Source organism: Marmota monax, unplaced genomic scaffold, assembly GCF_021218885.2.
Source record: "Marmota monax isolate L192 unplaced genomic scaffold, Marmota_monax_Labrador192_F-V1.1 WCK01_AAM20220418_F8-fsc00005, whole genome shotgun sequence".
In the NCBI taxonomy this organism is placed as follows: Eukaryota; Metazoa; Chordata; class Mammalia; order Rodentia; family Sciuridae; genus Marmota; species Marmota monax.
This window is the reverse complement of record NW_026692254.1, coordinates 14622530-14635985: the sequence shown is the minus strand read 5'-3', so window position 1 is coordinate 14635985 and position 13456 is coordinate 14622530. Positions and strand designations below refer to the sequence as shown.

At 47.5% G+C, this 13456-nt stretch overlaps 1 protein-coding gene across 2 annotated transcripts in view; it reads left to right on the top strand.

The window, feature by feature from the left end:
- Positions 1-13456, top strand: part of Lrrk1 (leucine rich repeat kinase 1) — a 162207-nt gene that overhangs the window by 129919 nt on the left and 18832 nt on the right. For both annotated transcript variants that reach the window (XM_046435941.2, XM_046435951.2), the window contains 5 exons: positions 3422-3593; positions 6375-6538; positions 7451-7590; positions 9504-9753; positions 12531-12697. In XM_046435941.2, the coding sequence (XP_046291897.1) occupies positions 3422-3593; positions 6375-6538; positions 7451-7590; positions 9504-9753; positions 12531-12697 (893 nt within the window). The remainder of the gene's footprint in view (positions 1-3421; positions 3594-6374; positions 6539-7450; positions 7591-9503; positions 9754-12530; positions 12698-13456) is intronic.

Below are 13456 nucleotides of genomic sequence, written 5' to 3'. Positions count from 1 at the left end.
CCTGCTCCCCCAACTCTAGAGCCCAATGGGATGCCCACTAGAAGCCCCTGGGAAGCTGGCCCAGCTGTTATGAGGCCAGATCAGAAATTCTGTTGGCATAGACGCAGGTTCCTGGGGGCCAAACTGGGCCCCTTTGTCCTGAGGCTCCACCCAGATTTTTCAACTTGGCCTTATTGTGGGAGGGAGACTCAAATTCTTGCTGCTTCAGTTTCATGGAGGTCATGTTCAAAGACCTAAAAAGAGAAATCCCAAAGAGGAATTCAAGATGTCCTTAAATTCAAGAGGAATTCAGTGTACACAAAAAAACTCAAGGTTAAGTTTGGTACACAAAAAACTCAAGGTTAAGTACTCAGTGAGTTTACATAACTTTCTACTTATTTTATCAATGGGTTAGAGGACTGAAGAAATATTAGTGCTCAATAAATATGAGCCAGTTATTTATGTACCCTATATAGAGCAGATATATCAATATATGTATATGTATAGATATAGATCTTTCTACCTATTTGGTTGAACAGTAAAATCAATTGGGAAAGTAACTTAGTGGTAGAGTGCTTGCCTAGCATACATGAGGTCTTATGTTTTATTCCCAGCACAACATACACACACAAAAATCAGTCAGATGGGGGCTAGGATTGTGGCTCAGTGGTAGAGCACTTGCCTAGCATGGGTGGGACCCAGGTTCGATTCTCAGCACCACATAAAAATAAAGGCATTGTGTTGTGTCCATCTACACCTAAAAAATAAATATTTTTTAAAAATCAGTCAGATCATCACCAGGGTCCCCAAGGAAGCTTACTGTACAGGGAGTGAGAACATAAAACCAGCCTGTCCAAGAATCTCAACTATTTTCTTTTTCCTCCTCTGTAAAGTGGGGATAATCACTGTTACCTACTCATAGCTGTCATGATCATTAAATTAGATAATACATGTAAAATACTTAGCACAGTTTCTCTTACACCTAAGAACTCCCAAGACATCAGGTATTAGCAGTACTGTTGTTGCTAGTTCTTTGCGTTAAGTACTCACAGCTGGGGTGTCTGGTTCTGCACAGTGCCGCGAATAGCAGAACATTTTCCATCTTAGCACAGCCATAATGGTTCCCTTGTGTCCTAGGCGAGTTCCAGCTCCTCACATCATAAGCTTTTGTAAGGTCAGTGACTTTGCTACAGTTTCTGGATCAATGCAAACAGATGTATTGGCAGGTCTTCCACCTGCAGCCCATGAACCCCTCCAGTCCCTTGGAAAACCTTCAGGGGATTCATGAACCTCTTGGAACATATGCACTTCTTGCAGGTGGAAACTCCTGAGCTCTCAGCAGACACTGGCAAGGGCCCTAACCCCACCATCTGGCCGTCTCAGTGGTATACCACTAGCCAGCCCGGTTTTTCATTGCAGGCGCCACTTCTTGCCTAGGTTTCACTTGTTTGTGTTCATCAAATACATAGATAGTTCACCTCTTTAGTTCCATCTTGCTCACTGTCTGCTCACCCCCTGGGACAGCCTTCCCGGCTCCTAATTGCTCTTCAACCAGGTATACTGTTCTCTCCAGGGACTCTGCTCCCCTTGAGATCTGGCTTCTGTGATCAGAGTCTAGAGACTTTGGCCTTACTGACTTCTAAGTCAGACCTGCCTTCAGAAATATCTATCCCTGCCTTCACAAAGCACCGATTCTGTTTGTGCACTGAGCTGTGTACTGTAGCCCCTGGGATACCTGATGCTCCTTCCCTTCTCCAGGCACATAGCCACAAAGAGAGAGGAAAGCAGGAAGCCCTTTCCCAGAGCACAGCCAGCCAGTGTAAGCAGTCACGCGAGACACAGGCTGAGCATGACATGGGTAGATGAAACAGAAAAAAAAAAAAGCAATAGTAGGTTCTGGTGAGGGCCTCCTGTGTAGGGGAAGAACTATGAGCATATTAAAAAAAAATATGGAATTTCCAAAACTTGAGGAAATAAGACAGGATGCTAAGATAGAGAAGGCCAAAGAGGGGACAGAGGCACGAGCCCAGTGGTTGAGAATGTCCTTTCACCTAAGACCTGCGGTGACTGAAAAGGACCTAATACCTCATCAACTGTGTCCACTGGGTCACCTTCACAGCCCTGTCAATCCTCACCAACCTGCCAGGTGGGAACCCTGACCTCCCCATGGGGCTCACAACACAGAGCAGGCAAGTCAGGGTTGGGATTTGCACCTATGTGCTTGGGCCTCCAGGCTGTCACAGAATTTTTCTTAAAATGGTCATCCCTCAATACCCATAGGGTACCAGGACCTCCTGAGGATACCAAAATCCATGGATACTCAAGAGCCTTCATAGAGAATGGCTTGGTATTTGCATAGAACTTATGCACATCCTCCCATAGAATTTAAATCATCTCTAGATAACTTATAATACCTAATATCATGTAAAAGCTGTGTAAATGGTTGCTATACTATATTGTTTATGGAATAATGACAAGAAAAGTCTGTACATGTATAGACTTTTTTATTACCATTTTCAATCTGAGTTGGTTGAATCTATAAATATGGAACCTATAACTACGAAGGGCCAGCTGCATAAAATTTTAGGAGAGAGCCTCTTCCCAACTGTTCTAAAGATGTTTGCTGGAATGCAGTGGATTTATTTTTAGAAGATTGAAACTGAAGACATAGGTTTGTTGAGAAGATTCTAGCTTCTGCACACCCAGAGGGTGGCCCGCAACGCCCCTGCCTGCGGTCACCCTGTGCCTGTCCTACTTCTACCCCCACAGCACACAGAGGATGCTAGTTTTCAGGCACGCTCTTGGGAGGACCTCCCAGGTTTCATGACAACAGACATGAGCGCCTCAGTCACACAGTGATGCAGCATTTTTACGATGGCCATAAGTGTTCTCATAAAACATCCCTCTTTTGCGCAAAACAACCACCTTCGAACTTTTAAGGCAATTGTGTTGTTTCAATTGGCCAAGAACAATAAATAGCTTCGAAGACCAAAAAGATGTTACCCTGACCCCGATATCTGCATTGTCCTTAGAACTGTGCAGCTGTATTTGTTTTTCCTCCACCAACCAAAGTCAATGTTAAGTAATTTCCCAACCACAACCCAGTTTGCCGAGAATCGACCTCAATTTGCTGTGTCTGACATTTTTATGACCACAGATGTTTTCACATCTTCCCTCAACATCATTCTAGTCTCTCTCTTAGAAACTTTGGTAAATACCTTCACTATGGCTATCTTCATTTTCCTCTGGAGCAGTTATTCTCAGCATGTAAACCACCCTGTCTTTCTAAAAATAGAATTCCAAAGGCCCTATGTGAAAGGCACTTGGACAGCCTGAGTCACTTGGAGAAGCAGACTCCCAGGCCAGGCTCTCTGCCAGGGGGTCAGGGGCCTGCAGCAAAGCTTGGTCCATGCTGGTCACCGGTCCCCTTGATGTATTTCAGCTACCTCCTGCCACATCTCCTTCCATCCAAACCTGGCCTGGACACCCACGGCATGCGGCACCCCACAGCCAACACAATCCAGCGGGTGTTTAAGATGAGCTTCGTTCCTGTTGGCTTCTGGCAAAGATTTATAGCACGGATGCTGATCAGCTTGGCCGAGATGGACCTGCAGGTAGCTGTGGGTTCTGGGGGGCACCTGCAGTGCACCCTTGAGGGAGGGAAGATGTCCTGTTTCCCAGTGGGACCAGATAGAAGACTCTTCTCCTTCAGAGATGCCACTGAGGTAGAACCAAGGAGGCACAAACCATTTGAACCATCCTGTGAATACCATCAGTGTCCACCAGACTTAGAACACCCCTTTAGAGCAGGGGTTCCTCATGTCATCCCACCTCCAAATCATCCAGAAAGCTTGTTCTAATAAAAATACAAGTTGCTGGGCCCCACCCCCAGTGATGTGGCCCAGGACCAAAAATTGGCATTTCTCACTATTCCCCAAGTGATGCCATTGGTCCATGACTTCAGACGCATGGTCTTGCCATCCTGGCTGTACACTAGACTCAGCCAGAGGGGCTCTAACAAACACAGACCATTCCCCAGACCATTCAAATCAGAATCTATGGGAATAGGTGTGGTGGCACACACCTGTAATCGCAGCAACTCGAAAGGCTGAGATAAGAGGATCGTAAGTTCAAGGCCAGCCTCAACAACATAGCAAGACCCTATCTCAAAAATAAATAAATAAAAATAAAAGGGCTGGAGATGAGGCTCAGTGGTACAGCATTCCTGGTACCCAAAAATAAATAAATAAATAAAATTCCTAGTACAAAAATTAAAAAATCAGCATCTTTGGTGGTGGGCACCCAGTTATTGGTATCTTTTAAGGCCTTCTGGTGATTCCACTTTGCAGCCAACCTTGAACACTTGGTCTAGTTAACAAAAAAGACCTAACCTAAGGAATTTTGTCCTGTGGGTTCAGCTAGGGTTATGGAGCAGTGGCCTGCTGTCATTCAACATAAATACTATGGAAATAATATTTGCCCCGAGCAGTGGTTCTCAAATTGGGGTTCCAAATCAGCAGAATTAGCTTTGCATAGTAACAAACAAGGAATGCTAATTCTTGCACCCCAACCTAAACCCAACTGCCTCAGAAACTCCAGGATGGGCCCAGCTATCTGATTTGGACAAAGAATTCTGATGCACTCTACAGTTTGTTAACCCCTGGCATAAATCTGGCCTTTTAAATCCTTTTGACATTGATCTCTGTGTGAGCTTACTTTTGCTACTTTCTAATTAGAACACGCTTACTGAATTATAAATTCTTGGCTCCATAAAGCTGTTCTTTGATCTTCCCTTTTTATTAAAGTGGAAGAAAAATAAATGCAAGCACCCGAAAATCAATAGGAACTGTGGCAGCCTGTGTTAGCAGAAAGGAGATTTGTTTATAACGCCTGGAAGGTGCAGTGGGGTGCAGGCACTGTCTCTCCAAGGTCTCATCCTTCCCTCTGCCCTCCCTTTGAACTCTGCATCCTGCTGCATCTAAGTGGGAGGTCACCAGCACCATCATCTTGGGAGGCTGAGCTCACAAGCAGGGCACAGCTGGGAGCAGAGGCAAGCATCCTTCCCAACAGCATTCCCCACCCAAACTTTGGAAAGAAGTCCTATTGAAATTCAGATGAGTGACAGGGGTAAAAAGAGTTCAGTTGCATCTCTAATCAAAGGCATGCAAATTCATGCAGCAGAGGATGCCACTTTTCACCTATCAAATTAGCAAAGAGTGAACCTCAATACCCAGAGGCGGAACACTGGAGGTTAGTGTGTATGATGGTCTCAAGGTTCCAAAAGCCAGTTCCTCTGTAGCAACCAGAGCCTTAAAACCTTCAGCCCCTTCAATCAATAACCCCACAGCTAAATACCTGAATTGAGGAAATCATTTTGAACCAGATAAATCTTTGTGCTTTTTTCATGTCAGCATGCTATATTTGAGGAAGCAAAAGATTGGCATTGATATAAACGTCCAAAAGAAGGGAATGATTTGAGAAATTACTATACTTCACAGCTTTAGCAAAATGAATGTTGAGTTTTCTTTAAAATATTTTTTAGTTGCCAGTGAAATTTTTTACTTTTTCTTTATTTATATGTGGTGCTAAGGATCGAACCCAGGGCCTCACACATGCCAGGCAAGCGCTCTACCACTGAGCCACAACCCCAGTCCCGAGTGAGTTTTTAATGACATGGGAAAAGTGATGTTTTTTAAAAGTATCCTTTTTTTTTTTTTTTTTCAGTACTGGAGATTGAACCCAGCACCTCACACGCGGTGGACAGACAGACAAGCACTCTACCTCTGAGCCACATCCTCAGCCCAAAATTATACTAGAATTAGAAATACAGGGCTGGGGTTGTAGCTCAGTAGAAGAGTATTTGCCTCACATGCATGAGGCACATATAAAAATAAATAAATTTTACTTTGATCCTCAGCAACATATAAAAATAAATAAAATAAAGATAATCTTAAAAATGAAAAGAAATACAACATAGGCTGTTTTTTAAATGTATATGTAAATTTTTAAAAATCCTGGAATTCTAGGTAACTAAATATTAATGACTTCTCTTCTGGGTGTTAAATTGTTGTTTTATGGTCTCTCATGTTTTTCTGCCTTGCCCACATTTCTAACATAAATTTTTACTTGTGAAGCCAGAGAGGGAAAAGATTTTTTAAAAAGAAAAGTCTACTTTCAGTCGTTTGGAAAATCTGTTCCCAGGGTACCCAGGAGACCCCTACAGATCATGCAGCGTTTAATTTGGCAGCAGGGATGAGCGGCAGGCATGGGAGGAGAGGGTGGGAAGCCCATGGTGATTTATCAAGATGAGGCCGCCCAGGCCTCGTTAGAGCTCTGCACAGGGCCAGCGGCGAGCACGGAATGCTTAAGCAGGGTCTTTTCTGTCTGTCTTTCAGCTTTTTGAAAACAAGAAGAATACTAAAAGCAGGAACAGAAAAGTCACCATTTACAGTTTCACGGGAAACCAGAGAAATCGCTGTAGCACATTCAGAGTGAAAAGAAATCAGACCATCTATTGGCAGGAGGGGCTTCTGGTCACTTTTGATGGGGGCTACCTCAGGTAGGAACATCTGGAAGCCCACCATCCCAGCTCAGCAAGGTGCTGGGACAAGGATCCCCATAACAGCCCCCTGGGAAATGCCTCACCAGAGTGCTCCTGAGAGGGGTTCCTCACGGCAGCTTGCTACAAATGCAAGAGCCTCTCTGTGAATGTCCCCGAGGTCCCCATCTTCTCACCCCTTCCACACTCCTTTTGCAGGACTGGAATGGTCAGAGCAGATGTGGCAGCCACAGCCCAGGACTTGAGGGAAATGGGCAGCCACTGAGCTAGCAATAAGAACAGTGGGCACCTCCCACAGTCACTGAGGTGGGACCACCAGCCCACCCCCTTGTTCTGAGAGAAACCAGACGAGTGGGTGCGAGGGATCCTCAGCTTCAATCCCACGCTGGGGCCTAACAAGATGACAAGATGCCCTTTCTCTTCTTTTTTATTTATTAATTAATTTATTTAGAGACACACACATGAAGTTAGCTCAACAGACTTAATGAATTATCAACGCACATGATTATTTAATATTTACAATGAATTTTTCCAAAGAATCCTTAGCTGTGTGAGAAGATACCGTGAAGATGTTCTTGCTTTAAAGCTCACCATTACCACGGCGGGTGAGACCACGGTGGCTCAGAGAGAGAAGAGACTCCGTTGGGGTCACATCTGAGAGTCAGAGCCCACCCTGAGCATCCTGACAGCAAAGTCCTCCTCCTTATGGCCACTTCACTGTGGTGGGGATGGCGTGGGGAAGGAGACGAGGACAAGACAGACCCACAAACACAAGTGCCCAGCAGAGGGGTCTCCTAGCAGTCCTGCAGGGCATGGGGCCCCTCCGGGTCCCTAGGGCGGGGTCCACCTTGGAGATCACCCAAGTCACCTCAGCAGACTCACAGTGGTCTCCTTTTCATTTCTGGGCTGCAGCGTGGAATCATCCGATGTGAACTGGAAAAAGAAAAAAAGTGGAGGGATTAAAATCATTTGCCAGTCAGAAATGAGGGACTTCTCAGCGATGGCTTTTATCACGGATCATGTCAATTCCCTGATCGATCAGTGGTTTCCTGGTAAGAGAACTTTCTTGAACTAAGCCTTTGACTATCCTTTTATTTCTTTATAAAACCAGATGGGGCTGTGTCTTTGGGGAAATTGAAATTCCACTAGGATTCAGACCAAGAAAACCAGTGTGTGTTAGGGAAGGTGGGGGGTAGCCGTTTGGTAAGGGACCTAACCCCAGGGGACTCCAGCTCTGGGCTTGGGCAGGGAATGCTGTGAGAAGGTGTGGACTGGGCCCCTCAGAGAATGTGCCAGCACTCGGGCCCCTGGGAAGAGAGGTGACTCTGGATCCCACGCGTGGCCCAAGGACATGCTCCATGTGAGTCAAGTGTGGCTACTCCACACCGTGAAGACAGAGGGGCTGAAATTAGAGGGGGCTGGCAGACGGAGGTCTACCCCTGGCAGGGAGGGAAGGGAGCAGCAGAGCTGAGGGCACCTGTCCTTCCCTGCCTCCCCGACTCCTCAGTGGTAAGCAACCACCCACATGGCCCTTCTCAGACCCTTTGGATCAGCTTTGTCATTGACAGTTCAACCAAAGAAAATACTTTTTGAAGTGCTGTTGAGGTCCTCTGTTTGTTTTGTTACTGGAGTGGAGACAAACACCCAGAGGGGCCCGCAGGGAAGAGGTTGTCAGGGGTGATGGGGAGGAGACGAGAGACTGGTGAGCTCTCCATCAGGCTCTGAAAACTGGAGGCCAAGACAGTGCAGAGCAGGTTTGGGATTCCAGTGAACCAACTACCTGCTCAAACAAGTCCCTCCGCCTCTCTGAGCCACTTCCTCACCTGCCTAAGATCCCTGCATCCAAAAGACAGCATCAGGAAAAGTGCTTACAGAAGTGGCAGGGTGTTGCTGAATACACATTCCAGCCTTTAGGGTCTGGTTTCCTTTGCGGCTGGGGCCCCTTGGGTACTGGCAGGAGGGTAACCTACAAGGAGCAATGGCTTAGAGAGGGGCTTTCAAAGAAGCCTGTCCAGTATTTGTGAGGATTTGGGGGCTCTTGGCCATCCAAGGGGGGTCCCTAGGCCGACATCAGCCCTCTGGGCACTTTGCAGCTCCCCATCCAATAGTGCCCCCCACCTTCAGTTGCTGGGGAATTTACCCATGGGCTCATTAGACAATCACCTGAGGTGAGAAGGACTCAGGTGAGCACCTCAGCCAAGGCATCATGGAGCCAGTGCCACCAGCCAGTGGCCAAGAGCCACTCCCAGCGGGATGCCTGTGGAAGTCAAATGTACACAGGAAGTTGTAGGCATTCCCCTCTAACCCTGCACAGAGCAGGTTGCTGGCCAGCCCCAAGGGCGCCTGCACACCTGTGTTTCTTTGCACCCATCAGAGGCACACAGAAAAGTTATGTCCTCTGCTCAGGGAAACCCATGTCAGATGACTAGATTTGTCTACTATCCTTTGTACTCATGATTCCCTCTCCCTGTATTGCTCTTCTAGAAAGCATCATAGTAGTTTCAAGTCTTCTGTGTCTAATATTAAGAATGGTTCCTTATGCCAGCTGTGTTTGGATGGCTGGAGTATAGCTCAGATTCATCCCCAGCCATGAAGGTGGGTTTCCCGCCCTCCTTCTCACTTGTTCCACCAGATTCTCCATGGGTGCATGGTTTCAAGGCCCCTGCTCAGGACCAAGACCACCAGGCAGCTCTTAGGTGCATCCTTACCTACTCTCAAGTAACATCTTTCATGATGAACAATAGCACTGTCTAAAAAGGCACTGAGTTTTGGACTCATGATGAATATGGATGTTCACAATGAATAATGGCACTCAGTTTTGGACTCTCCCTGGGATCCAGGCAAGGCGGCCAGACCCCTGCTGTGAAGGTCCACCTGGTCCAGGTTTGCAAGGTGCTTGTTGTTCAGGAGACCCACCTGCAGCCACCTTACCTCCTGTGAGCTCTCCTTCTCTGTCCCCATTTAGCCCTGACAGCCACAGAAAGTGATGGGACGCCCCTCATGGAGCAATATGTGCCCTGCCCTGTCTGTGAGACCTCCTGGGCCCAGCACAAGGATCCCAGTGAGAAATCAGAAGGCGTGCAATACTTCGACATGGAAGACTGTGTGCTGACGGCCATCGAGCGGGACTTTATCACCTGCCCTAGACACCCAGACCTCCCTGTGCCACTCCAGGAACTGGTGCCCGAGTTGTTCATGACAGACTTCCCAGCCAGGTATGCTTGCAGGGCCCCTCCCAGGACACAGGTGCAGGTCACAGGGCTATGCTTCTAGCCATGCAGGTGCCCATCAATCCCAGGGCAGACCCCTTCCATTAGGTCACTCCATGGTGGCCAACTTGAGGTGGCAGCCATTGCTTCCCATCAGATCTCAGGTCTCCATCCTAAAAGGGAACCAGGAGGGAACCTAAAAGGGAACCAGCCTAAACATGCCCAGTTGGGCACCTCGCAGGTGAAGCTATCTGGGACCACTGCCCTTTCTTCCCCTCTCATGAGCTAGAGCTCCTTTCTGCTGAACTAGTCCTCACTTCTTCTAGTTCCTATCTCTCTGCCAGCTAGAAGAATGGAAGGTAAAAAAGCTGTGCTCTAGCCCCTTAGGAAGGAAAATGCTCCCAAACCTAGTCTCATTTTACTCTTTGGGCAAATTCTTATTCCCAACTGCAGCCCCAAGGCTGAGCATTTGGTCCCCTAACTGCTCTACAGTTGATTCTACCTGTGCTCATGACTGATAACTGGGAGAAGATGCTGGAGGAAGTATTCTGTGGTCCCACCCAATTGGTAATGGCAACAAAATCCAAGTCCTCAGTAAAACATGGCATCTTCTTTGGTGGATAGGAAACCAAATCTGTGATTTGGTCTCCCTGGAGATGATTAGATATCAAGTGGCTCCCAGCATTTTTGGAGTTCTAAAGTCCTATTGATTTCTCACTGAAAGGCATGCATGCTGTATCTGGTTTCTTTAAAGAACGTTTAACTCTCCCCCCTTTTTTTCCCACAAGAATATTTGTATTCTCATTTTCTATATCACTTCAAGCAGATGTGGAATACTCTGTGAATTTGCAGAATTGGGTTCCAAAACATGCTTCTGGCTGACTGTTGAATTGAGGAGGAGTGGGGGTAGAGTTCAGTGATAGAGTACGTGCTTAGCCTGCATGTGGCTCAGGTTCCATCCCCAGCACCAAAAGTATAATAGTAAATAAACAAAGGAAATGCATCCTACATTAGATAATTCCTGCAGTTCTTTTCATATCCCCAATAATCTCACAAATGAATGACTCTTGCAAAATGACTTCCCTTCATTCCTAGATCTTTAACATGAGGAGGATTCTCAGTTATCAGAGATCATGGGAAGTTTAATATATACATGCAATATATACATATATACAATCTGATAAAATATCAGGTTGATATTTTTAGGGAGGTGCCCAATTAGAGACCCCCTCAAATTTTTGAATTTTCATTTGTTGTACTTTGCTATGTTTACATCTTAGCTTAGAGACCCCAACTGAATGTGGAATTCACTGTGTGGAATTTGAGAAGCCAGATTGTACTGTTCCTGTTGGTTTGAATCAAATCAGGCTGTAGTAGAATTCTGAAATGAAGTTATTTGACAGGAAGTTGGAAACCTTGACAATCTGAATAGGATTCACAGATCAACAGAGGTGCTCCAGACTTCATCTGGGGCCCAACTACAGCCCCAAACCATCACACCCCCCAAATTTGGAGTTTGGCAGGCAGAACTCTGCCCTGTGGCTCCTACAAAAGCATATACTTCCTGAATCTGTGCAGGTCCTAACAGAAAGCCCCAGAGGGATCCCCAGTGTTCCCACAGCTCCCCATGCCCGTCCTTGGTGAGAGGTGGTTTTGTTGGGTGCTTGGAGAACAACTCCAGCCCATCTTTTGTGACGCCCCTAAGGGCTGCAGTGGGTGTAGATGGTGATGTGATTGAGCTGTGCAGTCTGAACAACCACAAACCTGTTCCTAAAGTCATGGAAAACAACCCCATCTGCAGGCCAGGCCAGTGGGGTCAGGAAGGCCCAGGTGCAGGATTCACCTCTGCCTGGATGGGGCACCTGGATGGGCACCTGCCAGGGTGCTGGGGAACTCAGGTGAACTTCAGCAGGTTGGCTGCCTTCTCCTCCCTTCTTGGCTCCCTGCTTTGCCTTTTCACTGTAATGTTTCTGAAGAGAAAGAGGAGTCTCAAGGAATGAGAAGCAGACTCTGAGAATCCTGGCAACGGCTCAGACCTGGGGTAACAAAGGGCACCCATGAAGGCCCAGGCCTTGCATGCCAGCCCTAGAGCCTCTGAGCATCAAAGCCCACAGAGGACCTGCCATCCTGCCCCTTCTGTCCTGGCCTCCATCTGGGCTGCCGGGAAGTCTCTAGGCCACTGGTCCATGCAGCCCTGGCCTTCTAAGTCAAGACCCTCCAGACTCCCCAAGAATCTGCAGAGAAGGCCAAGTCCAGGAGCAATTGCTAGTATTTTCAAAAGCCTGGTCGAAATCTTTCTTCACTAGGATTAGAACACAAAGACCAGTGAGGTGGCTGACGCTCCCTGCCCTTGGGTGAAATCGGGATAGTGGGGACCCTGGCCAGGCAGCGCATGGCAGCATACACAGTCTTGGCATAATAAAAAGTAGAGAGACAAGCTCAGTGTGAGTAAGTCTGAGGGATGCTAACTGTCCAAGCACAAAATCTTTCAGAGTAAAACATCCAAAGGGATCCTTGTTCTGTACCCACCATTTTTGGTACCCTCAGCCTGGTGTCATCAAAATGTCCTGGTCATCTCCTATTATGAGCCCACTTCACAGAGGAGGGGACTGAGGTTTGGCAAGGTATGGTTTGCCCACTGGCATGTGGCAGGTCCAGGGTTAACCCGGATTGGTCCATCCTCACAGAGAGCTTGAACTGTGACTCTCACGTGGGGAACAAAGGACCTGGCCCAGGACCCAGGGTGTGGTCACTGGGTTGACCCTGAGCTGTGTATGCTGCAGGCTCTTCCTGGAGAACAGCAAGCTGGAGCACAGTGAGGACGAGAGCAGCATCCTGGGCCAAGGTGGCAGTGGCACTGTCATCTACCGAGCCCGGTACCAGGGCCAGCCTGTGGCTGTGAAGCGATTCCACATCAAGAAATTTAAGAATTTTGCTAATGTTCCAGCAGGTAACAGGGGCCCTACCACAACACTACTTTCCCCCAAGATATTTGCTTTCTCTGGTCAAACTCCATGCCACCTCAGGGGCACCTGAGGTGACACACATATGGTATAGGAGGCAAGGAGGGTGGGCAAGGCCAGTGAGGGTCCCAAGGCAGCTCTGCTTCATGCTTGACAGTTTGGGGGACTGGCTGGAAGGCCAAGCCATGTGAGGCTTAGGGGTCACTCTTAGAGATGAGTCTCCTGTCTAGCCAAGAGCCCCCCGAGAACAGAGACCACCTTCCTATCTGTCTGCTCTGAGCCGGGCACAGGCACAGAGCATAGGAAGGTGGGCACTCCCAGTGGATGGATTGGAATGCTTCTCCCCTACTGCCCAACCACAAAGAAAGGAGCTTCCTCTTGCCCACCTTAGAGGCAGCATACTCAGCCCCAAGCATCATGGATGGTTCAGGAATATTCTCCACCAAGAAGAACCCATCACCATTTGTCTTAGTCCTGTTCTGCTGCTGTAACAATACCACATGCTGGGGATTACTAAGCAATAGAAACGTACTCAGGTCCTAGAGGTTGGGAGGCCTAGAGGGTGGCTCTGGCATCAGGTGAGGGCCTTTGAAGGTTAAGAAAGTCTGAGAGCCAGAGAGCAAAAAGGGAGCTAAACTCTATTTTATAATAAGCCTATTTCTGTGATAATACTCCACTCCTGAGACAGCCACAGGAATCCACTTGTGAAGACAGATCCCTCTTGACTTTGTCACCTCTTATGAGGC